Source organism: Diuraphis noxia, unplaced genomic scaffold, assembly GCF_037042655.1.
Source record: "Diuraphis noxia isolate RWA-SAM2 unplaced genomic scaffold, SU_Dnox_SAM2 contig0002, whole genome shotgun sequence".
In the NCBI taxonomy this organism is placed as follows: domain Eukaryota; kingdom Metazoa; phylum Arthropoda; class Insecta; order Hemiptera; family Aphididae; genus Diuraphis; species Diuraphis noxia.
This window is the reverse complement of record NW_028301712.1, coordinates 76,728,521-76,756,005: the sequence shown is the minus strand read 5'-3', so window position 1 is coordinate 76,756,005 and position 27,485 is coordinate 76,728,521. Positions and strand designations below refer to the sequence as shown.

Below are 27,485 nucleotides of genomic sequence, written 5' to 3'. Positions count from 1 at the left end.
CTTTTACTAACACTGATTGTTTGTTCTAAGATTTACCAAATCCCGTTTGTAAAAGTCTGATCAACAAAAATCATTTTGACCAAATCATTATGTGTTTCCTAAGTTTAACCGAAATCAATTGGTAAATATCCGAATTTCAAACATTTACCAACATTAGTCGCCGTAACCTAAGATTTACCGGTAAATAGGTAACCCAGAAGCATTTCAGAATTTTCGTGGAACATGTTTTTCGAGTTTCTCGTGAAAAATTTGCTAAACGTGGTTTACAACATATTATTTGAAATAAAGGGATGATATTTTCTGTCATTTTTAGTATCTATCATAGACATACTAAAAATGTTTATGTCCTTCTGTCCGTATTCATTTGTCCTTTAATTGATTAAGCCGCTAATTTAATTACATTCGTTGACTCTGAAGTCTTTTAAACACAACTATTGTGAAACTATAATACATTTTTTGATTCATTAAATGAATTTATCATTATCATTAAGACTATTTTTTCAGTCCATTCAATATTTTGAAGGTTGCCAAAATATTGTTAATAATCCGCCAACGCCTCGCCAGTACGAAATAAAACTATATCGATTATAATTAAAAATGTTATAACAGATGACGACTAATGATTATATATAATATAATTATATTACATTTAATGCTATATTCACATCAATTATTTGATAAATGAACACGTCATTTTATTATAGTATGTTTAAGGCCATTACTTTTTTTAACTAAATCGTGGTAGATACCTAATAAAATATTATATATTTAATTATATCGATAATAGAAAAAAAATACATAATTATTTTGATGTGCATTTTATTTGATCCGATATCCACATTTTAAACAGACTATTACAATATAAAGTTTCAAAAGAATAACATATTTTATGGCTAACTAATTATAAACTCAATAATTTCTTTGATGTTTTGAATTAATTAGGTGACCAATTCAATGTTTTAACATTATAGTGATTATTATTTTAACTTTGTTAGTAACGTTGTCAATAACACATAGTTATCAGTTTCTTACGAAATTACAGCAATAGGTATGCTGTATGCAATTACATTATATTATATTTGAGATTTTTTTTGCCGATTGAATGAAAATCAAATTTTAACGATATCGGGAGATTTAACTCAGATTCACTTTAGATATAATCTTTCATTGTCAAGCGGTTTCATATTTAAAAAAAAACACCTGGTCTGAAGATTAATAAACCGAAGTTACGACAAGAAAGGTATGTCCAAAGAAATATTTCATAAATGTATAGTAATATATTTTTACATGAATGATCAGCAAAATAATGATAATAATCATATATGAATTGAACGAAACATTTCTTCAGATTAATTAAAAACAATTAATTAAATTTAAACAATGATTTTATATCAATATTAGTGATCAGTGATGTATCAGTATTAAAAAGAACAAATATTAGGCATTAAAATATACTTAAATTAATTTATAACTAACTATTTCATACCTTCAAAATAAATAATTCACCAATAAAATAATTAAAAACACATATTAATTTAATTTAATAATGATATGTAATAACTAGATGTACAATTTATAATTTATATTTTTTATGCTTCAAAAAATATGAGCATTGTAAAACTATTATTGCAAAATATATAATTACCCATATTCAAACTATAATAATTATACTATATTATAAATGTATAACATATTATAATTGTGTTTTTGTATAAAACATAATTTTAACATCCTCGTCAGTATTAAAACTGCTAAAAAAAGTATACATAAAAAAAAATGTTTACGATATCATGTTAAGAATTATAAATTATAAATGAAACATTAAAAATATCTGTTTACAAAAAATTTTTTTTGAAATAAAAGTCGTAAATATTACAATACATGTTTAATTACGGTTGAAATAATCACGAGTAAATATTAATCATTTGAACATTCCGTGACTACCATTAAATTGCATTCACCAAACGACATATAGTATCTACCTATATCATAATAATATATTGGTCTTTGACACAAAAAACTATTCTATACTTATATAATATATATCATATAATATTTTACTTATTATTATGTACCTAATAAATACAATAAAGTAAATAATATTTTTGTTGAGGTGTTTTCCTAGAAGAAAAGCCCCCGTTGCAAAACATAAAATATAGGTATTTTTTTATTACTACTGTTCAACTCTGGCTATGTTGCAAGAGCAGCAATGTGGAAACCAAAAAACGTCCACGTACAAATTATCTCCGGTCCCTTGCAATGCTACCAACCGTTTTTGGACGAATTTCTGTTTACACGACGTACTGAAACCAAATGGCGTATCGCAGATTCCGTTGCACGGTTGATCTGGCTCTCTAGAAATAATAATATTTATTATCGATTCGAGTATCGAAATTATATTATAATAAAATATAAAATAATTATATCCACACTTGGACATGAAAAGGGTAGTCCTTTACCCACACAAATTGGTTCATATTTTTCACTATTGCAAAAACAAACTTTATAATATTTTTTTTTTTTTTTAATCGTTGTGATAATTCATGTAAATCTCTGTGAACTTGACATAGTTGGTTTTATCTTTTATGTACCTGACTAAAAAAACAATCATTGATAAATAGTATTATTAATTCGCAACAATCTTTGGAAAAAAAAATAAAAAAGTTATTATAATTAATAATTTTTCTTTCCAGAAAAATTAATATTTTCTAAAAAAATGTATTGTTTACTTATTTAATATTTTAGACGACATTTTCAAATACCAACTAATTTTTTAAAAATACATTGAAATATTATTGGTCACAAACACAATTATATTTATTTTAATTTTATTGAACATTTTACTTTGTTATTTTACTCAAGTTAATACCATTGTATGGCTGTATGCTATGTTTTTGTTTAATATTTATATCTATATCAAACTAATATTTATAATGAAAATGTTTCATTTATTTTAATTATTGTTCACAGTTGTTTATACATTTTTAGTTGACATTTATTATTTTAGTATAATTAATTGCATACAGAATGTTTATATATAACATAGAGTGTTATTTTTTTGTAAAGAAGGATTTGTCATTTTGCTAAAACAAAATATTTTTATGACTTCATATAAAACTCTATGGTTTATTTATAATATTGGTTAAAAGATTTATGATCATCAAATAATATTAAAATTACTATTTCGTTTTAGAGTTTTTAACAAAATGTATTACTGTTATAAATATTGTATTCTTATGAAAAACCAATTTTATGTTTTGTTTCATATTAAATTATGCTTTATAAACAAAAATTAATTAAATTAAAATGTTGTATACATTTAAATTAACTGAAAAATATTCCATTACTTGTAATTATCTAATAAGTATGCAATACGCATATTATTATTGTTATATATTATGGAGCTATTTAGCTATTATAAATTTACTGTACCCGAGATTTGATTCATAAAATATATTTAGTCTTACGATGAAAATTTCAAAAAATCATTTAACTTAAATATGTTTTTTTTTTTTTTTTTTTTATTAATTAGCTTTCAGTAAAAACTATTATAGCTCAAGAACTTAAATATGTTACTACAACTACATTTAACATTTTAATAGAGACATAAAAAAAACTTAGGTAATAATAGACGTTAATAAATAAAAAGTCATTGAATTCAAATTTTAAATTATCAAACGGCGTTAATTATAGGCAACTATGAATACTCCAATGTGCAGATATAATACTAGTTTACGGCATCATCACAATATATTGGTGATTTTAAGAATTGACTAAAAAATATTGAACTTACGTGCAGATTTCCGACCTTATGGATTGTGTATACATATCAGATGGAGTGCGTACCATATTAACTACATATTTCCATTCACCTTGAGTGTTTAATGCTGCTTTAGGAAATATGTTGTTGGTTTTAACTTGGCATAATTGAACATCGTCTTGTCTTTTTTTTCTATTGTATACGCCTCCATGATTGGTACTTAAAAACAATAAACCAGTCATTTTTTTTTTTTGTCATTTATATGATTTAAATAACTATTTTTAATCTTTTAGATAAAATATTAGAGATATTTACGCCTTATCAATGTGATTAATATTTTGAAAATCAAACGAAATTACAACATCTAAAATTAAAATAAATATATGAAAATAAAAGATGTTGGGCTCTTGTAATTTTTTTTTTTTTTATTATTAATGATATCCTCGGCAACATGGGCCATTGGGTTTAAAGTGAGAAATATATATAAAAAGAAAAAAAATTACATGAATTGTATCTATATCTAAATAATTATACTAAATTTTGGTTAGAAGATTGGCGGCTGTGATGAATTGTATGATGTTGGTAATGGATTGAGGATTGTTGGCTCTTATAATTTGTGATTTTAAATAATCTCGAATATTTTTACATTATAATCTACTACCTATATGATTGATTTCTTACTTGCGGTTTAGATGTCGATTTTGGTCTATTATCGGAGACTCTGTTAAGGACACCTGAGGTAGTACATACGTTCTATCTGGATAGCCAATAAATTCGTCTTGAGTATCGTTTTGATAATCGTGGTAATCGCCATAACCGTTATTAAAGTTATTTTTATGCTGGCTGAAATCAAAAATCAAACTTTCGTATAAGTTTGGTTCAAAAAACTTATAGATCTATTTTTACTTTTGATAATAAGGTCTGTCGAAAAGTTTTTCTTCGTTAAAAAAAGACTTAAAGTTCTTGTCCGATTTTATAACCAGGTAACTTATCAACTGCCTGTAACATATTAATATTTAGTATTTAATATTTCAATAAAATAAATAGAAAAACCGACGCCACATTTATTTATGTACATATATTATATCTCAGCTAAACAGCAGAAGTTCATTATATAGCGGCACGACAAGTTTGGCTGAGTTACGTTAAAAGATGATGTCAATAATTTGCTTTAACTACCAAACAGTAGTTGCACCTAAATGGATAATTTATTGCTGATTGGATTCATAAAAAAAATTTAATTATAACGTCAAGTTTATTAGCTACGTCGATTGTACATCATCACATTTGTATTTAATTATTAAATAGAATACATTAATTACAGTATTGTTTTTTGAAACTGTAAATACTGTTTCTATTGCAGCCTGATTGCAATGGCAAACTGTTTATTTTATTGTGCTTTAGAGTTTAAATAAATTTCTTTGAACATACCTATACAAGTTAGCGTATAAATGCTAATTGTCTAATATTAATTACTGAGTTGGTAAATAGGTGGATACGGAACCTAAATAAATCCCAACATATGAAAAATATGTATTATCAATTAATATGCACTCTGATATACAATAATATACTCCTACGATATTCTAACCACGTCGTTTACATTATCTATTATCTAACTATTATCTATTACATTAAACTAAAACTGTAAATGTCTGTCTCTAATTTTCCTGTCATTCATAGTTTGATAATTATGACTGTCAATAATTATTATTATAATGGATTTTCAATTAATGGCTTTGATTCGTTAGATTCAAATATCATATACAGTTTATAAATAATAGTAATGTCATTGACTACTAGTATATTTAATCAATGGTACTAGTACTACACATAATATTATTAATTTATTATCATGTTATTCAATTCTACTGAATTTGTCTACAACGGAGAGGAAATTAATACTGTCTTCTTTAATGTTTAGCGGAAACCAGTTGTGTTCGAGAATCATGACCGTGGAATTGTCAAAAATGGATGCCATAATTTCTCAAAATCATACGGCTGATCAACCGTTATGGGATCAGAGTGTAGGCAGACATTTGGTCTACCATTATATATTATAAAGTAGAGTGACCTGCATTCCGATTACTACGTATTTACATGGTACACGGATGTACAGACAATAATTCTTTTTGAGAGGGAGTATATTGAAATTTTTGGAGAAAAATCCTGCAAGCCTCTACAAATTTCCACCCGGTGTTTATGGTAAGAAGCTATAACAGAACCGTATTACAAATGTGGAATTATCACAGTTTGGAATCGGAAATTCTGGTATGTCACTGGCAGTAGTACAACTGCAGTATCTGCAGGAGTATTCTGCATCAAAATGTCATACTTTAACATGAATAATAAAACGGAATGATTAACAATGGACACTAATTTTTTATTTAAGGCTGCAGCAACCTGCCTATAGAATATTGGGAAAACCAGATATATCATATATTATATAGGTACATTCATTTGGAATCTAGACTTTTTAATTCGAATAGATAGGTACTCATAAAAATTTAATTTGACTTTCCGGTAGATATTTTTTATTTGATAAAAGTAGACAAACTCTTGAAGAATTTTGTATTGAATTTTCAATACATAAATTTAAAAAGATACATTTTTATGAATTTTTAACTCAAAATAAACCGCAAATTTTCGTGATTTTTACGTATTTTGACAAATTCAAATTTTCAATGCTATTATTAAAAGAAAAAAATTATTACTATGTAATTTTAATATTTTTTAACTATCGTTGTAACAATATATAAGGAGCCTTGCATTAAATTTTGAAGCTTTTTACCAAAAGAATAAAATTTTACTGTCATTTATAAAAATTAAAAAGATCTAAATTTTCAAACGTGTATAAACAACTTCAAAAGATTTGAAATGTTTTGAACAATTTATCGAATATAAAAAATGCCAGTATAAACATTCAGTGAAAATTGTAGGTATCTACAGTAATTTGTTTTAGAGGTACACCAACCAATACCTAAAATTGATTTTCTCAAACTTTACTTTGCACACATTTAAAAGTAATTTTAATGTTATCATGTTAAATTGCCTATATCAAGCTCCTTAAAACACGACCGACTGCAGCCATTTTAAATAATCATGAATAACAATTTTAGTCACAATGTTGTTATTTAAAAATATTATTAATGGGTATTGATTGTACTACAGTGGCGGTTATAAGGGGGGGCGATAGGTGGATCGCCCCCCCCCTGGTCCGTGTTTTTTTATAATAAATTATTGAAAGAAGTATTAATATTGGCACTATTTTTTTGTGTTTCTAATTTATAGAAATAGTATCAGCAATTTGTAAAGTTGTATTGCGCAATATAGTACGGTATATTTTTAAATAATTGTAGTACTTAGTAGTACATTTTATTAATTTTTGTTATTATAGTATAATATGTACGACTACCTACGTAATATGTTATTCGGAAAGTTGCGTGCCATTGTTTATATATATATATATGGCTGCTAGGAATAATCTCAATAATGTAATAGATTTCCCATTCTGATATTACGATAATTTTAAGAGGACGCTACACCCGTATGTGTTGTCTCCGTCTTACAAGTGCGTAACATTGCAAAAACTGTTTCGCGCGGTAAAGAACCGAAAAAGATACAGTTATAACTAAGAAACGATATGTTCACCACATAAAAAGGAGAATTTTGACTGTGCAATATCGTTTTTATTTTTTCGATATCATTTATACAAATAAAATTCTTATTGTTTTATAATATATTAATTTTGTGTTTTTTAAGCATGAATAACTTTTTTGTAGTTCGGATATCGAAAAAATAAAAACGATATTGCACAGACACAATCCTCCTTTTTATGTGGTGAAAATTTCGTTTCTTAGTTATAAGTTATAACTATATCTTTCTCGGTTCTTTCCCGCGCGAAACAGTTTTTGCAATGTTACGCACTTGTAAGACGGAGACAACACATGCGGGTGTAGCGTCCTCTTAATATAAATCTAAAAATATAATAAACGCTATATTATACTCATAAACTCACATATATTATTACATGTTTTGCTAAACAAAAAAAAAGACATAATATGCTTGTATTGTAGATTTTTATTATTAAAATGGTTGATTAACTGTGCATCTGCAGTGACTATACTTTTTTTTATTTAATTGTAAGTACAAGGTGAACCTATTTTGGATTATTTCAAAATATTGGGGAAAAATTCCAACGACTTATTATTGTCCTATGATTTTTATAATTTCCGCCCCCCCCCCTTAAAAGTCAGTTATAACCGCCACTGTTGTACTATTCCGATCATGTAAATAAAAAAAATTATTAGAAAATTAAATCGTGTTCAAAATCTTTCACAGCTATTTAGTATAACATAATATATAGTTATATCTTATATATATATATATATATATATATCAGGTTCGGACGTTAATAATTTTAATAAACTATTGTTTTTGTAAGTTCTACTGCAATCGACTTCGTTCAAGGGTACTTTACATTTTGAAATTACTTACTCTGGATATCTGTCGATGGTTTCACAAAATGTGACGTCACCGTGATAATTCTGAACACACCTGGGGACTTGACCGACAGGCGCGGGAACGAAGGGCTCGTTGTATCTACACCCGCCGTATGAGTGTTGACAAGGCGCGTGTCCGTAGGCTACAGACAACATCAACACCATCAGCGCCCACCACTCGCTAACCATCTGCAAACAATCGACAGTTGTATATTGAATATCGTTTCCGTTTATGGTATTCATAATATATAAAATTATAATCGATAAAACCCATTTAGAAAAATGAAATTGTGAAAATAAAACGATTAACAACCTTTTTTATCATTATATAAATAGATAGCTATTAATGGAATTATTTGCAATTAATGCACAAATAACACATTTTAAAACGTATAAGAATTAATTAGTTTATAATATACTATTTTGTATGCATAAATGATAAATGTAATATGTTAGGTATATACTATATAGTAATCTTATGTTTAAAGGCTAACACTATTCTGATAACTTAATTATATATCTTGGTACAAATTATCAAAATTTTATCGATAATGATCAAGTTATAAGTATAAACAAACATGACGATTATGAATAACAGACCTTAGTCACTCAATACTCAACTGAAAATATAAATTTTTTAAGCTACCTAGTAGTAAATTATTAATTACTAAAACAAGTGAAAAATATTGTATAGGTACCGCAATTACTTATTTAAAAACTAACATAACATGTCAGTCAACGAAATTTTCATGGTAATTAATTTTGTAATTATTTTAATATTTATATGACATGGAAATAAAACGGATAAAATATGCAAACCACTACATCATTTTATCTTCTTTTTTTTTCAAATATGCACACAAAAATAACAATTAAAGGGATGGTATTCATATTTTTATCAACTATTAAAATTATTTACAAATTCGTACAAGTCGAACAAGTCGTACACAGTACACACATTACCTTTAGATTAAATGCAACAAAACGTGTGTCTTTGATTTAATACAAACCTAATATTATTATTCAATTGATATACCTATTTAAACTTTCTCCAAATTATTATTTTAACTGATCTAAGTCTACAAGGCTATGAGTTTAAAATTTTTTTTTTGACTTTCTATTTTTGCCCAAGTACTTCAAAACGTTTACCAATGCTAAACAATAAACTGTTAGTACAATATTAGTACTTAGTAAAATAATTTTAATTTGTAGGAGGTGTCCCCTCAAAACAATCCGATTTCTTTTAATATTAAATTCAGTGTAATAATCGTCTGTGGGTGAGCATAATATTGTTGCTAACAGCTTAAGTGGGCTTACATTAATGAATTTAAATAATACAGTATTCGATAATATAATTTTTGAATCAAAAATCGTAATTGATATGAATTATAGTTTAAGACTATGCAATTTTAAAACACATATATAATCAAGACTCTAATTTATAAATTTCTAAAAATTGTTTTCTAAAAATTTAATTATCAATAATATTATTAAAGCTGTATAGATTTCATACGTGGTAGCAATAAATAAATTTATTCAGAAATTAAAATAATTATGTGTATATGGTTGAAATGTTTAATTCCTGTCTAAAACCTTTAAATTATAATGATTAATGACGACCTATAATTAATAAAACATTTTGATTAATGAATATAAAATAATACTCATTAACTGATTTCATACAAACAATACCAACATCGTATTTTGTTTATTTAATTATTACAATAGTCATAAACTCATAAGCTTAAAATACTTATAAATTATAATGATTGCAACTATATTTTTTATGAAAGCTATACCCATACTTAAAATTGTTTTACTCGATACCATTGAAATATACTTTACATCTATATATTAATAAATGTCTCATAATATAAATTGTTTGTATGCATCACACGAATATGTCATGAATTTATTTTCACAAAGAACATTGTATGATTTCTATTCTTGTGTAATTATATTATTTTCCGTGGAAAATGTTTATTGTGTATAATATAGGTATATATATAAATAAGAACGTAATCCAAATATCATTCAAAATGCAATATCACCCAAGCCGCGCTTACTCTTTTAATACAATATTTTACCTTTCGATATTGTTTCAGCCCACAACCTATGTGCATTTATTAGCATATTTCATCACTTCAATGGGATAAACAAAATAAAATAATAAAACTGGATTAAATCAAGGATATTAAAATAAGTACCTATACTATACTCACCAAACAAAGTTTTCATAATACAGTAAATAAAAATTAAATATGTAATACTAACACAGAACATTCATAATTACACACCAATCACGATACATGAGCAATGAGCATATACCTAGCTTAGAAAGAAATGTACATAGAAGATCAAGTATAATTAAATATTAATGTCTAATACATATTACGAGTATATCCGTTAGCCAGTGACAGCCATTGTGATTTATCAATGTCGTAAATGTGTATATCTATATAATATAACATACGTATTTCTAGTATATATAATATACTATATAGGATATAGGTACCTACCTATATATATATATTATATACTATATAAATCATGTATGATTGTATAATATAATATATTATTATAAAAATGATTATTAGCATTCAGCGTCACACACATAATAATAATATTATGTCATATAAATGTATAGCATACTTTATAATTATTCATGTTTACACTATATAGTTTATATTACAAACTAAAAAATACGATCAGTTTTGTGTTTAAAGAGCACGAAAATATTGATTAATCGTTTAAATCACGGCGTGAATACAGTACTGTTACATTACATTATATATACATGTATGCAGCGCGAAATATCGAAAAAACTTCCAAAACAATAATTCAAAACGATTTCCTCTATATATTCAAACACGAATTATCGAAATATAATTTTGAATATTATTATAGGTCGATTTTAGGATAATGAAAACGACTTATATTCCAATCTGTTATGTACCTTATACGTGTACAGCATGTACTTGGCTATCTGAAGACAAACATTTTAACCTATTTATACTATAACATATTATATGTTTTATTGAAACTTAAAGTCTTAAAGACAGTTAATAACTACTATAATAGTCAGTTATGAATATTATAAAATAACATATAATAATGTAAAAATGTAATACTTATGTTAAAGCTAACAACCTATGTAGTTGATGCTTAACCAATAAAAAAAATAGCCAGTTAATATGCATGGAGATAAAATTAATTTCAATGTTTATGGCTTATAGTAAGGTATTATCATTACACCTATTGCAATTTTATATTAACGCAATACTTAAATCATAAAACTGTTGATAATTCCTATCAACCAAATGACATGAGATTACTATTATAAATTATAATCCGTAAAATACGGATTGTACTATTTCTTTGTCTCGTTCTCAATAATTCCATGGTATGAAACTATCTGGTGCCTACAAATCTAAGTCACTATTAATGTTTTCAAGCTTCCAAGGTGAATTCAATAACGTAAATAGGTTTTTCCCTATCACCTATTTTATGTTTAACAGTGGTTATTATGATTATTGTTCTACAATGATTTTTATTGGTTTTCTTTTTCTGTTTATGAAATCGGCATCAGATTGTATTTCCTTACTATGTAGGTACAATTTCGTTATGCATTCTTGAGAGATATGTCAAAAAAATATTATTATTATTTATTTAAGTATGCGTATAAATAACATTGAAATAGCAGAAAATTACTTTCGAAACCTTGTAACCTTTTGTTATTGTTTTTAAAATACCGCATATACGTGTACTATTTTAATAGTATCAAAAAGAGGTCATATAATTTGAATTGTATTGCTGTGTATTATTAATAAAATAATTATAATTCATTGAATAATAATTATGGTCTTCCAGTGAGATTTAAAAATGTTTAAAGTTGTGTCAACTATCTAGTTTGAAATAAGTCCAAAACTATAATGTATAATTTATAACGCACAATATAAAATATAATGAACGCAATATATCTATATAGGTGTGTATTATTTGAATGGAGTTATTGGCCTGCAACGGTTTGTTAGGACTCCCCAGGTGCATTTAATGATTATTGCTAGTTAGCTGGACTTCAAACTTCAACAACACCTGGCTAGTTATTTATCAAAAAAAATTTGGATTTTTTTTCAAACGTAATTCATTAATTCTTTAGACTATATAATATCTACCCCATATTTAATAATAATAATAGTAGTAAAACATATATTATAATATTATCTCCTTAACAAATTTACTTTTTATTCACGGCAGATTTAATGTGGTTAAGATAACTTAATCTATTTATTAACAAAATAAATAAATTTACAGAAACCTATACATTTAAAACAATTGATATAGGTACATGTATAACACTTTTTTATCATCATTTGTATTAACTTCTCAAAAATCCATAATCAAATTTCTCATGAGATTTCTAACGGACAAACTGTGTCTGTCAGAAATTTATCAAGTAGCATTAGATATCATTAATATATTATAAGTATACCTACTAACGACAATTTAAATATTATATATATATAATTATTATATACTACTATCAATAATAATAAATAATAATATACTATATTATGTTAAATCTTAGAAATTCGACATTTTACTTTAAAAATATCATTTATATACATATTGTATATGTTAAAATTAACATATACAATTTTTTTCCTTAACAATTATAAATTATTTAATGTATTGGATGTTTATTAAATAATACATTTTATATGAAGGAGATATCGTGGTTAATGGTTATTATAGTTATTACCTATTTATCTACATATATATAAGTTCATAAAATCATAAAAGAATAATTATATTCAGTACCCAGTTTCATCAAACATATCGTCTACTGTCCAAACTTCAACGAAGCTAGGAAAGACTTCGACATTCCTGGCAACCGGTAAGAAGCAATTGGCCAATTTTCTAGCTATCAAAACATAATTGTATATATAAAAAATTGAATTGTACAATGACATAATATAATGTAAACCGTTATACTCTTGTTAAATCTAACAACCTTTGTAGTTAATGCTTAACTATAATAAAGAAAAAAAATTATATACCTGCAGCAGAAAACAGTCATATTATATCATGAAACATTATAAACAAGAATTAAATACAATAAATAAGAATCTTTTATGAAAATATTTGTGAGTACAAGCTTTACTTTTAGTTTAAAAATAATAATTTAATACTCTATCTAAGCCTGGCCTACTCAAAATAAATTTGTTTCAAAATGGATGATCGACGTTTATATTTATTTTAAGTAAAAACTTATAATATAATATATAGGTATCTCGGTCTGCTCAAAATCTAAAAGCTAATTAACTGCAACAATTAAAAAATTGAACAACCGTTACAGTACGCATTAATCCATCGCCCATCGGACAATAGGTGGCAGAACGCAACATATGTTTATTATAGGGTTGCGCTATCTAATTCACTGGGTGATCCAATCGTAAATATAAATTTATAATACATAGTAACATACATTACTTATACAATATTTACTGGACGTGCGTTGGTGCGTATATTAATATAATATATACATTATACATAGTAGTATATACATACATATATGCATCGTCTATTCATTATAATATTGTAACGTTCGTAAATATACACCCAGGGAACGCATACAATGCAATGTTTGTTTTTATTATTATTATTCTAATATATAATTAATAAAAGAACTTTCGCCTTTAGTTCGTCTCGTCAATCACAAAAAGATTTTACTGAGTCAAGGCCGAAGTCGTCAAAACTGATGGCTGCATCAGTCATTGCCACCGCCATCGTCGTCTTCACGCGAACGCGACCACGTAATAATATTATATTATACATATTAATAATAGTAAAAATATAATATCAATTATAACTGTGAATTATTACGCGATTCTTTCTCACGCCAAAAACAATGTGTACGAGTGTGCATCGTGTGTATGTAAAAAATACCGCTCCCTAGATGTTATATACAGATGTATAATATTATCGTGGGTTTTTAGGTCACACATTATAATTCAAATCGTCGGATAGATTGGCTTATTCAGTGAACTTGAGATATATAATATAAATAAAGACTACGAATTTGTGCATGCTATTTATGTCTACAAACGTCTCCGCGTATAATAATAGGTAAGATTATAATACATCACCGTCATCGTGAAGATCGTGCTGAAAGTTACATTTGATTTGGGCACAAAAGATAATCCCGAAAAAATAAAAATTACAGCAGGTATCATTATTATTTCAATCCAACGATTTGCGCGCAGTTAGCACATTTCCTGCAGCACGGCGCGTATTACACGTCAAAATCCTGTTCCGATACGTTTAGTAAGCTGCATATTATTATATCATTGATGATTATTGTCGATTTCTTAACGTATACAATATAGCGAAGTATATATACGCATTAATATTATTATGGCTGTAACAGACAGTCGCAGATTCGAATCAGCTTTTTTTTTCGTTAATCTCCTGTCGTTTTGTTTTACACGATGATGAGGTACCGCGACGGCGTGTCCCGTTGAAAGATTTCCCCGATTTCTATAACATAACGCCAGTTCCCGGTTGCCGATCCCGAGTAATCCCGTCTAATATTATAATACAAGAAATTCGTTACGCAAGGCATAATAATTATGTATATTATATTATATTATCAGAGTACGCACATACCAGAATATTGCAGACGTCTTCTTAGGCGCAACCTGCATATCCGTGTCGGTCTGTGTGTGCTTATATGTATGTATTATGCGTGTTGTGACTCTCAAACGTGTGAAGAACGATTTTTTTAACGAATCCGGTTTCGGAGGATTTCACCAGGCATTGCTACGGCGGCGAAGAAGAACCGTACCAGCTGAATTATTATGTCACCAACTCGTGCATTATAACAATTATTATAATAATTATTGTATACACGCGACACGTCACTGATTTTAAAACATTTTTCGGGGAAATGCATCGCACATACGATGACGGAGTTCTCTAGGTGAATCATTGAACGGAGTGATCTGGTTTTACCCACACGATTATTATATCGTAGTGATTGAGTATTGTGAAATGATTTTAATTTTTTTATTTAATTTTATTTATTTAATCAATATTATATTGTGCGATGCGCATCATGTGCAGATCGTCGTTTAATAAATTTACGTAATTTTGAAGTATTTGAATGAAAATAAACGTCAGACGAATGATGAATAGTTGTCCGTTGATGACACACACACATTCTATTTTGTGAACAACTAAGAACTTTAAACTGCAGTGCGTATACTGCGCTTTAGAACGGGAATGAAGGTCAGTGTGTCTGTAGGTACAGCAGTACTATACGCTGGCGACAATGATAATGATGACGGAGTCACTATACAGTCTGTATACTAGCTAAAACTTGTCCACAACTCCACTACGGGCTACGGCGCCATAATTATACCGGGTATCTATCGATATCCAAAAAACAATAAACGATTATCAGATTGTCAGACACGTGAGCTATTAGCGAGATCGTGCATTAAAACTTGAAACCATAAACCTCGATGACACGTATGTGTGATCCCGTTGCTAACCATTAACAGAAAACCATTATGATACAATATAATATGGAAGCCAGTCAATGAGACGCTGAATAAGGATTTTCACATGGGTTTGAAACCATGAACGTGTTTCGGAAGCGTCTGTAGGAATCGTGAAATATAATGTTAATATTATATAGGTACAAGCACTATAATGGTAATAGCTGAGAGCTTGAAGCGATTGCGCTAAAATTATAGGTTGTTAAAATTTAATATTAAAATAACTCGAATGCGCATTATACACAAATAATATAATTAATATGATAATATTAATAAATATATGATATAAATTAGTACCTACTACCTATCCGTAATAAAATTACAATTTAGAATTATATTTTATATTTTATATTTTAATTTATGTTCTAGACACCATAATTTTATCCAAGTATTCTATATTTATATTTAAACTAAGTATTACTAAACATTTAGATATTGTGTATATATATTATGTACCTACGTATTTCATAAAATGACCTATAACTTCAGACTTGAAAATGTTTATACAATGTTTCTTATGAGTTGTTCTTACACAAATCAAAATTGTTTTGAATATTCAGATAAGCCGGTTACCACAATTTTTGAAAATCTTAACAAATAATATTGGTTTCAATTGTTTTTAGTTTTATTTAGACTAATTTTATGTAATTTACACCAGAAACCTATTTACACTATATTTTGTACGTAGTTCGTATTGACTTCTAACTAAATGCGATATGTTTGGCAAAAATTATTCCAGCCTAGGTACTGAATTTATAAAATAATAATAATCATTGCTAATCTATCCATTTTATTCGTTTGGAATCGATTTATCATCAAATTCGAATAAAAGTTAAAGCTTGTAACTTATCCATTACTCAATAATGAGGTGGTTAAATATATTCGAAATTATTATATACTTACTGCAGAGTAGATTTCCCAGCTATTATTGCTGTCTTAAGTTAAAAAAATTTTAAGTACCTAGGTACCTACATAGTCAATTTTTTTTAAATATTTCAAGTTTGCATTTTGACGAAATTAGATATTTAAATGGATATAACTTTAACATTTAACCAATTCAATGACCGACACAATGACGATAAAATGACATAAAATCTACGATAAACTCCCGGTTTTTTAAATTAATAATTATTAATATATATTATACGTCATTGTTTTGAGTAACAATTTTATAATGGTACGTATACACGTGAAATTCTATTCTAAATGTCAAACTCTTTATTTTGATGATATTATTTTTACAAAATTTGATGCATTTTAAAAACCATTTTTTTCTCTGAATCATTTTGAAAGGTTTTTCTTTTTTGAAGAATAATATCAATTCTTAATTTGAAATCCTTAATCAAAATTTTATTTAGTATTTCTATATATAAAAATCGATATCGAAACAGTATTTAATTATTTATAATGACTGTTTTTAATTACATATGGACTCAGTGTACTCCATTATAATTCATAATCTATTATTATTTCCTTTTTGTATGGATAATCTTATGAAAAAAAGTTATAAAAAGAGTAAATAATATATTTACGTTTTCTATTATTAATTATTCATTAATATTGTAATTATTAGTTTGTCTTAATATACTAACTTTAAAATATTAAATTAAGCAACGCTTAATATTTTATGAATAATATATATCACAAGTAGTATACCTAGCTAATGATAATATTAAATCTGTCCTATCCCGTTTCGACAAATTCCAACATAATTATAGTACTTATATATTTTATAGCTATAGCGACCGATATATTATACATAAGCTATAAGCACACTGTACATAATGATAATATATATTAATATATTATTGTATATACTATGTTTAATATATGTAAATGTATATTAGTTAACACATTAATATCTACAAACCCCATCATTCAAATATTATTTTGTTGTGACCTAACAGAATTTACGACCTCCTCATTTATTGTATTTGTAATGATCCAAAATATAAAACAAAACATATTTCAGCCTGTGGCCTGATTATTATTTATCGTTGCGAAATTTCTGAATATAAAAAAATGTTTTACACAGATAATTTATAACTTACAAAACGTTTCATGAGTATTTATTTTTACAATATAAACATAAAAAACTTGAAAATAAATTTATAAATAAAAAAAACCTTAAAATTAATCTAAGCTAGGAGCCTTTAAAAAAATAATATATATATGTATTAATAATATAGGTAATAAGCGTATAATATACTCACGTTTGGTTTTCATTGTTGATTGAACATGCTAACAAATTGGGACGCATGAAAAAGATAACTGAATTTTCTACAAGACAGCGTAGTGGGCGCAACGCGAAAACACCTCTAAAGACATCACATGCATGATGCATACTAACTCGAAGGATCTAAATATTACACCTGTACAGCAATATCACAGAAACAAACCATTATATGTTAGGTAATACGTTGGCAAGAGTAGCACGTCCAGTGTATTTGAACTTTCACCTCGTCTCTACGCCAAAATCTAAAAAAAATAAATACACATTAGTGTTCTAGTGTTTATAGTATACGTATATATACACCTAAGTATGAATTTACTTTTTAGTGCACATATAAAAATTATAAAAATTCTTAGTGAATTATCTACATAATAAAATATTTTAATTTAATTTGTTAATAATATTATAATATTTATTTGTTATATTAACACAATGTTCAGTGAATGGATCCATCTATGAACGTAATTTCCAATCTTTTATACAAAAAAAGACTGTATTTAAAACCTCTTCAAAACTCAATTCGATACAAAACTAATATTTTATACCCATTAAATATTTTTATATAAGATAAAATAACATTCAACTGCATTAATTATTTTATTTTACTTAAAAAAACTTCCTTTTACGTAGATTAGATATTTGGGACTGGATGCTTTATTAAACAATCCTCACTCCCTTATCTGAATAACCGGAGCAATAAATAAAACATACATATTTTTACCAATTAACCTATATTTATAGGGTCTTTAATTTGGTCCCAAAATCACATTTATTAAATTATACATATTAAAATCAACCTGTCGAATTTTTAAATATAAATTATTTTTAAAACAATATTTAGCAAATGATAATATTTAAAATCTTTTTATGGTGTTACAAAAATTCATTACTAATTAATGGGTAATTTTGTTTACCTTCGTTATTGTTAAAATAGAAATTCGTTTCGTAAATATACAAATATTATGTAATAGTCAATTGTTGAGTATCAGTAGGTTCTAAAATTATCTTTTGAGACCTAATTTAATAAGATATTTGTTTAGTTCAGAGTTCTTATAACACTTGATCCATGGCCAAATGAATGTATAAATTAAGTTCGCTTTGTAAATTTGCTTACATTATTTTGAAATAAAAAAAATCTGTATTAATTAATCAAAGAATATTTGCTTATTAATAAAACTTGTTCTGAAGGCTTCTCTGAAAATTTAAAATTGCAAATAAGATTGCCAATTAATTATTTTAAAAATTAAAGAAAGGGTCTTAAAATTACTAATATAAAATGAGACAGATACCTGATACCATAGATCTGTGTGTAAATTATTTCTTGTTGATTTTTATCCCGAAAATGTTAAAAATCAGGGAAGTAGCTTTGCACCTCTGCTGTATAATAATATAGAGTTTGGTCAAAGCAATTAATCATAAAGGTAATGATTTTAAAATTATACGATATTATTATTATTTTTGTGTGTGTGTATGTCCGTCATTACTATTTTTATTAGTAAACATGATCCAATTTTCAAATTTGAAACTGGGGTTTCGGTGGTATCAAATCACCGTCGAGTTCGTAATTTCATACTTTAGGTATTCAAATATAAAAGTTACGACTTTCTATCAAATACAGTCAATATTATAATATTGAAAATAAAATCATTTTTTTCGTTTAATAAACTCTCTTTATAAATAAAAAAAAAAATTATTATAAAACCAAAACGTTCATAGCTCCCTCAAAATCTAAAATGTATTATTGTTATTGTGGCCCCTTGTAAGAGTCAATATTACTGTCATTTCTATGTATATATCTGCCTACTTTCACGGAGTAAAATTGTATAGGGTAGAATTTTAATGGCGATCATTTGGAACTAAAAAATTGAAAAACAATTTAAACAGTAGCTTGTTTATTATTGTTATCATATTTTATACTACTATAAAACCAAAAGTTGTACATACATTTCTAAAATATATGGTTAAATGATTAAAAGAAGAATGATTACCGATTTACTGCATACTGTATCACTGTGATAATAGAAATGAAACCTTATAAATATATAACTTAAAAGATTTAACAAGGGTATACAAATATATAAAATAGCACTGATTTAAAATACAAATTAAAATAAACAACCACGAAATCGATGAAATATTAGTCTAATGGTAATTTATTTTAGATATAGATATTATTGTCAAGTGATAGTTTATAGCTTTATAATATAAAATAAAATTAATTTAATAAATTCTTAGGAACAGTTTATTTAACAGTAAGAACTACTGGAACTAGAAATGTATAAATACTATGTATTATGCTATTGTATAAATTTAGTGTTTAGAGGCGGTTCTGGTTAGAAAATTCGAACCGTTAGAATGTCCTGTTGTTATACCTTATACGACCAAACTGATAAGTTCTAAAACTTAAAAAAGTTTTATCATTATTTTATTTTATAACATGATAAGAAATTGTTCAAAATGCCGGTTTTAGCTAATGCCTAATATCTTAAGCTAATAATTTATGACCTATGTACCTAGTATGTATGATTTATACTTTTAATCGTTTGGTTTTAGGTATTTTAAATAATTATATTATATTATTTTGATTTTTGACTAGTTTTCCCTATTAAATAGCAAATACGCTTTTTAATGGTTGATGTAAGTAAAGAAGAAAATGAGACGAATAAATTACCAATGGCCTCAAAAACATCAAGTGATACTATAGGTATTATTATTATTAAATTACATTAATAATTGGCTAATACCTCATATTCATATGTAGTTCGTTAAACATCCATGAATATGATATTATCTCAATTTTAGCATCAGCTGCGTTCTTAACGTGTGTTGCTGCTGGTGCGGGTTTATTCGCATTTGCGTCAACCCTGGCATCAGCTAGAAAAACAGATCCCACCATGTTTTCCAAGGGACAAGCTCCTTTGCTACCCACTGCTGAATCAGGTGTACAATTGGCCATTAGAGCACTGAAATGGGGAACATTCTATGCTGTTGGTGGCTGTGGACTGTTTTTTTACGGTGTTTGGAAAATGACCGGTGCTAATGATGCAAGTATCTTTTTTAATACAACTATTATAGTTAAGTAAATGTTATATTATGTATATTATATAATAACTAAAAAGAAATATATACAGTAGTAATCTATATAGTATTTTAATACAATTAAAACAATTATGTAGATACTTAATGTATGTTCTGTGGCATCATACTTCACTCTTTTCATTCAATTTTCAATATTTATAGAAAGTCAACTTAGTTTCCATAGAGACTATTTCCAAAAATAGGCAAATTTAATCAACACTTATTTATCATTAGCTTTATACTTTTTATATTTTAAAAATCCATTTTAGGTAAAGCTTCAAAAACTAAATTCTTTAGGTAATACAATTACAGTGAAACCTCGGTATCTCAGTCTCAAAAAATTAATAAAAATAATTGTTTATATCCATACTTTGAGTTACAGAGGTAATGTATAACGTAAGAATAAATGATTGAGACTAAAAAGGTCAATATACAGAAACTTAAGCCAATAATATGTAATAGTGTTACTTATATCAAGGTTCCACTGCATTTACATACAAAATATTAGAAACAATAAAATATTGAAAATGAACCAATCCATTGTGAATTAATAATTGGGGTCTCGGGAGCATTGTCTGGGAGTATCTAGGCATGCCTATGACCATTAAATATATTTTATAGTTATTAGTTTGTTTATAAATTTGATTATGAAAATAATACTTATCTTGTATAATTGGGATTATCTTTATTGAATGCTATAACAAAAATCGGTGCATTCGAGTTGGGTCCTGAGTACTAGAGTTAAGTCGCAGGTACTACACTATTGTGTCCAGGATTATTTTAAGTAAGTAATAAAATATTTTAAGTAAATATATAATCCAAATGAAAAATATTGTCATTGACATCAATTAGCTATATTTTTAGTTATTACTTTTTTGATATTTTCCATACGAAATATGTCAGTGCCCAATTATCAAAGATTATCAATACATAAATCAAAATGAGAAGCTCAAAAAAAATTAAATAAAAAAAAATTATAAAAGACAAAATAAATGAAAAAAATCCAGAATAATTAATCTATTTGATCTTGTAAAATTAATATTTTATACATTTTAATGCATGTGATTTTTTTAAGCAATATTTTATTTTTATTTATTATACTTATGTGTTTATATATTTGATTGATAACAATTTTAATATTTAACCATACCTAAGGTCTAAATATATCATAGATAGTCCTAAATCCGTTAAAATGCTATAATGTAATGGTGGCAGTACTTTTAAAAAAAAGGATCCAAATAGTGTTGTACCTGTGAAAATCCCAGACCCAACTAGTATAACAATTTTTAATTTGGAACCCATTTCGGATGCTACCAACAAAATAAAGTATAGATAGTATGAAACTTTATTCATAGGCGTATCCACGGGGGGTGCAGGGTATGCACCTGCACCCTCTGCAATTTCAAGTGGCACCATGAATTATTAAGAAAAACTATTCAAAAAAGTGGGCTAGGGCCCATTAGCCCCATGGGTACGCACTAGGTTGCACTCTCTACGTCAAAGGTCTAGACACGCCTATGACTTTATTTATAACTTTCTATCTCTATAACTCCTCTGTAAATTGGAAGTAGTTATAAATTTAATACATATATGTATATATTAAATTTAATGAATCAAATAAAGATAAACTAAGATATCTTGTAAATTAAATAACTCATAATGTATATTTTTTCAATTTCAAGTCTATTATGAATTTAAGTTGAATAAACTATTAAAAGCAAATGTAATCGGTAGTCCCATAGTATATGTTTTATTTTGTAAACATTATTACTATTTGTTATGGTAAGCTTGTTTTAAATTTAATACCTACTTACCTATGTCTTATTTTATATACTGTCAATATTTTAATTTAAGTATTTAAAACAAACATTATTTTATTATAACACATTAGTAAGTATTTAGTAAGCACCAAACTCTAAAAATAATCACTTATGCCTCCAGTATATACTTTACAGCAATTTTAAATAAGGTACAGTATACTTATAGCAGCTAGAACCAGCCAACCCATTATTACTATTGTTTGAACATCTGTAAGTTGGGTTTTGCACCAGAACTAGACACTAGTGAATAGTTTTTTTACTCAATCAAACATACATTTACAACATAATGCTCTTAAAACTTACAAAAAATACAAAATCAATTCAAGGATAAGATGTAAATTCAAAACTTTTCGGTATTCTAAACCAGTTTATCCTGCGCGGCATTGCCTGTGACAAATTAAATTCCTGTGAATTTATCGCTTTAATCCGTTAAATGAAATTGCACAAATTTTTAATACAATTATTTGGATTATTTGGACCAAATATGAAGTAGAGGTCTAAAATTATATTGAATTATAATACCTATTTAATTTTCTACAAAATATGAGGTATGGTAATCAAATGTTAACAATTTTTTTTTCATAAGCCAGGGATAAGATTCCCTATGTAAGCCCTCTTTAAACTAAAAACTTTGCGATCACATCTCATTGCATATGGATGTACATACCTCAGTATCATGAATTGAATAGACTTGGCTATGGATTATTTTTATAAATAAATAGGTTTATATACTGTTCAGTTAGTATATTACAACAATTTTATAATTTAATATATCTCAATATTAATATATTATGTATTAATGTATAATTAATCTGGTATAAATAATCACATTTAAACATCCACATACTATAATATGATTGTATTTTAATTTGACAGATGCACGAGTTTAGATTGAAAATAGGTTCATTTCTTCCAAGACTAACTCCTACTGTTCACAATTCACGTACAGAATTTGAAGGATTGACAGATTTAATGACATATTTGGCTACAGACTATTCAGGACAAACTTCAAAAACTGAAATCACTAATGACTTAAATAATAAGTCTAAAAATGAAATACCCAAAGATTGATAGAAACATTGTAATGTTTATTACATTTATTAAATAGTTGTTTAAATAAAATAAACAAAGGTTTTTTTTTTCAAATAATTTACAAACAAAAATACATAACAAAAAAAGACAGTTGAACATATAAATGTGTACTTACAAATTAGCATAATTATTTTCCAGCAGCTATATACAGTACTGTTGATTTGTTTATAAATTAGAATATACTTAACCGTGTAAGTGTAATCAAGATAACAATATTAAACATAAGAAACTTTCATTTATTACAAGTTATCGTATATTTTAATATGAACGATAAATTAATTATCATAAGGTATTGTAATAGTAAATACATCATTGAACTGTTCTAAAATTAATTATATTTAACTAACATTTCAGAGATCAAAATAAAATTTGAAAGATTACCTTATACTAATGGTTTGTATAAAATCTTCTTGACCTTGATGATATTATCTGTTTGGTATAAGAATACAATTTGATTTATTATTTATTATCAAATACACGGTATTATAGAAAATTTAACAAAATATAATTAAATAATAAATTTTATATAAAACAGATTTATCTAATTGATAAAGTGATAATCATTAAAAATATTAAAATTAAATGACTTTTTTGGACACAAATCGTATAAATAATGATTACTGAATTTTAGATTTTATAATAATAATTATAGTAATAATATAATTGTCTATTATTAAACTTACAGGCTATTGCCCACCTACCTTGACTGTCCTCCACCTGCCACCACATCGGCAATTTCTTGCCCACCTATTTTCCCACACTCTAATGGCTGCTGTTCTTGAATTTCCTACCAACTGCATTTTACCTTCACATCTATTACACTGCTTCACAATTAGTGGACATTTACCAATGTATACATTCCTTATGACATCATAATCCTTCATGTAGTCTGATTGTTGTTTCCCATTTGTTATTGTATCTATGGAAGATGTATTATATCTCAAACAATCTGGTTCTTGTCCAAAAACCAACTTCAATGGTAAATGCTGGTAGTAAAGAGCAGGAGATGCAACTTCATGAATTCCTGCAGCGACTGATGAAAGTGGAGTTATATTAACCTGGCTTTGAAGTGTATAGCATTCATCAAACAACATTTCATCATGTTCACCACCTAGTTGAACAAATCGGGAAAGTAAACGGAATGTGACAGACAAAACATCTAAATTGTCAATATTTTTTATAAAAACAGGTAAACAATTAGGCCTTAACAGACCCCATATACGAATCATGAGTAATAGTTCTCTTATTGAATTTATGGCATACAAATCATTTAATAAGTTGTATCCAACATTGTCCCGTGGTTCTGGTATTCTGGAAACTACATTTAAAGCGAGCTGTGCTACCCATTGAATAAGTTGATGGAGTGATTGAAGGGTGCTAGGTTCTACAGTAAAGTCTTTACCACCCAAGCTTGGTAAAATTTTGTCTATGTCCACAATAGGTTCTTTAAGCGCATTTGATATATTTTCAGCTGGATCCCGATCAACCATGATGTCACTGACACGTAAAACATTTTTGAATGCATTGCATATGGAATGTAATGTCATTAAATGCATTAAGTCAGAACGCTTTCCTTGTGCTCCCGGCATCATTTTGTATAGAAAAGAACGAATACTCAAATAGGTAGTGTACTCTTTTTGTTGAAGTACCTGAGATTGTTTTTGGAAGTTTTCACTAAAGCGATTGCACACAGCCTCTAACATGTTAGGTCTTAACGAGATGGCCAAATCCCACCAATCCAAGCCAGTAACCAAACAATATTCAAGTTGTAATGTGGCATAGGCAACAGTTAGCGGCCCATTCAGTTCTGCCACGGAAAGTAGTTGAAATAAATATAAATTGCCCATGTTGTCACAAACAACAAACACATTTCCAAGGTAAGAAATGTCCAAATCTGAAAACTGAATATTGCTACTATGCTGTAAGCCTATTTTCCCAATGTTATCTTCACAATAGCTACTCAATTCAAACAAACATTGTTGAGTTAGTTCTCTGGATAAACAGCATACTTGATGATTACTAAATGCAGCTACAACATATTGACTGCAAGAAGATTGATTGTAGGATATAGACATTTTGGGTGTAGCCAACGCTGTTAATTGAGCTCCAACAGTAAATGAGCTTTTTTTAATCCAACACACAGTAGGATGATCTTCAGTAATGACTTTTTTAAATACTTTATTAATTGGATTGGTTTTTTTAACTAATTCCCATGTTTCTATAATACATCCATTACTGCTATTACTTCCAATTACAAGGGACTCAGAACCTTCTCGCAGTAAAAATTTTACATGAGAAATAACTCTATCCACTGTTTCGTTAAATGTTAAAAAAAAGCTAGGTAGCCACTGTGATACTATAGTACAACTTTTTTCATTAACAAGTTTTACTGAGACTTCATAACAATGTATTGGCGATCGTGGGCGTCCATCAGATGTGACAATCAAAAAATTTCCATTTTGTCGATAACTGATGTCAACAACAGATATACAATATCTAGCAACAGCCAAACTGTTTGTAGCTGAAATCATAGGCTCCCCACTGTCATTAGTTAACAGAGCAGCAATCATACCTGTAGCAGACACAACTAAACATCCAGGTAATCCAGTGCCACCCCATGTTCGTAAAGATGGTGTAAACCTGACATAGTTGAATTTTTCAAAATAGTTAATATTATCAGCTTTTTCATTGACAAGCATTAATTTTTTTCCCAAATGGAAAAACGTGCCGGCTATAATAGGTTCACCACGAAAATCTTTTGAACCGACCTGTACCCAGTTGGTAAGGTTGTGATCAGTACTGCAAGTCCATATTGACACTGCTCCATTTTTATCTCCGATTAACAATGAATAGCCATACATGTCCCATTCTAGAGTCGTGACAGTACAATTATTTGATGTGATTTTATGGTACTTCCACGGCACATTGAGATCGGCTATGTAAACATGTGAACCCCAGTTTATGTTAACATGATCGTCTAGATCGAATGTGGTTACCCAGGCAACGATATTATTGGCAGAGATCTTGGCCAGACATTTGAAACACATATCCTCCTCCATTTGTTCATTTTGGAATTGTGTTTTCCAAGCTTGTTTCCGAAATATTGAGTACACCAAGTCCATTATACCGAGCCGGCGAATTGCGTCGACTAAAACATAAGTATTTCTGTCACTTTTGTACAGACAAGACACGGAGGGTTCGCCACATTCATTGAAGCCTGTGAAACATCACAGAGTGAATTACAGTATATTGGTATTGTAATGTAACTCGAAACATCGAAAAACAAAAATAATTATTTACCTCGGTAAACGGTGAAATGAAAGAGTGAAAAATTGAAAAAAAAATTAAACGTAAACAAATTGACGAAATGCTTCTTTTTTTATCATCAAAGAACGCTATCAACACAACAAAATTGTATTTACACCGTTGCCAGATTGT

General features: G+C 27.3%; 3 protein-coding genes across 4 annotated transcripts; 1 reads left to right on the top strand and 2 right to left on the bottom strand.

The window, feature by feature from the left end:
* Window positions 1–802: 802 nt before the first annotated feature.
* Window positions 803–24,299, bottom strand: spz5 (spatzle 5 Toll-1 receptor). The gene is made up of 7 exons (XM_015524633.2): window positions 24,163–24,299; window positions 18,038–18,302; window positions 8,258–8,451; window positions 4,667–4,759; window positions 4,442–4,603; window positions 3,794–3,979; window positions 803–2,354 (listed from the first exon to the last, which is right to left on the bottom strand). Exons 3-7 carry the CDS (start codon window positions 8,449–8,451, stop codon window positions 2,174–2,176), a joined length of 816 nt encoding a protein of 271 aa, XP_015380119.1. The 5' UTR covers window positions 18,038–18,302; window positions 24,163–24,299; the 3' UTR covers window positions 803–2,173.
* LOC107173897 (transmembrane protein 242) lies at window positions 20,427–24,085 on the top strand. Of its 2 annotated transcripts, none has more exons than XM_089219698.1 (4): window positions 20,427–20,573; window positions 20,654–20,761; window positions 20,860–21,131; window positions 23,832–24,085. In XM_089219698.1, exons 2-4 carry the CDS (start codon window positions 20,686–20,688, stop codon window positions 24,024–24,026), a joined length of 543 nt encoding a protein of 180 aa, XP_089075824.1. In that variant the 5' UTR covers window positions 20,427–20,573; window positions 20,654–20,685; the 3' UTR covers window positions 24,027–24,085. The 2 variants fall into 2 exon arrangements, with proteins under 2 accessions (XP_089075824.1, XP_015380120.2); XM_015524634.2 differs by having other exon boundaries at window positions 20,428–20,573; window positions 20,860–21,101.
* On the bottom strand, window positions 24,023–27,452 carry MED16 (mediator complex subunit 16). Its single transcript, XM_015524632.2, has 2 exons — window positions 27,348–27,452; window positions 24,023–27,264 (listed from the first exon to the last, which is right to left on the bottom strand). Exon 2 carries the CDS (start codon window positions 27,167–27,169, stop codon window positions 24,734–24,736), a length of 2,436 nt encoding a protein of 811 aa, XP_015380118.1. The 5' UTR covers window positions 27,170–27,264; window positions 27,348–27,452; the 3' UTR covers window positions 24,023–24,733.
* Between the last annotated feature and the right edge of the window lie 33 nt (window positions 27,453–27,485).

What these genes read in the sequence shown, in the direction of transcription:
- LOC107173897 (XM_089219698.1), top strand. Translation starts at nt 20,686, where the DNA reads ATGGTTGATGTAAGTAAAGAAGAAAATGAGACGAATAAATTACCAATG. An exon ending in AACATCAAGTGATACTATAG is followed by an intron (nt 20,762 to 20,859) that starts GTATTATTATTA and finishes TCTCAATTTTAG; the next exon opens with CATCAGCTGCGTTCTTAACG. An exon ending in TTTTTAATACAACTATTATA is followed by an intron (nt 21,132 to 23,831) that starts GTTAAGTAAATG and finishes TTAATTTGACAG; the next exon opens with ATGCACGAGTTTAGATTGAA.
- spz5 (XM_015524633.2), bottom strand. Translation starts at nt 8,451, where the DNA reads ATGGTTAGCGAGTGGTGGGCGCTGATGGTGTTGATGTTGTCTGTAGCC. An exon ending in AATCGACATCTAAACCGCAA is followed by an intron (nt 3,980 to 4,441) that starts GTAAGAAATCAA and finishes ATTGTTTTTAAG; the next exon opens with TACCAATCATGGAGGCGTAT. An exon ending in ATAAGGTCGGAAATCTGCAC is followed by an intron (nt 2,355 to 3,793) that starts GTAAGTTCAATA and finishes TATTATTTCTAG; the next exon opens with AGAGCCAGATCAACCGTGCA.
- MED16 (XM_015524632.2), bottom strand. Translation starts at nt 27,169, where the DNA reads ATGGACTTGGTGTACTCAATATTTCGGAAACAAGCTTGGAAAACACAA.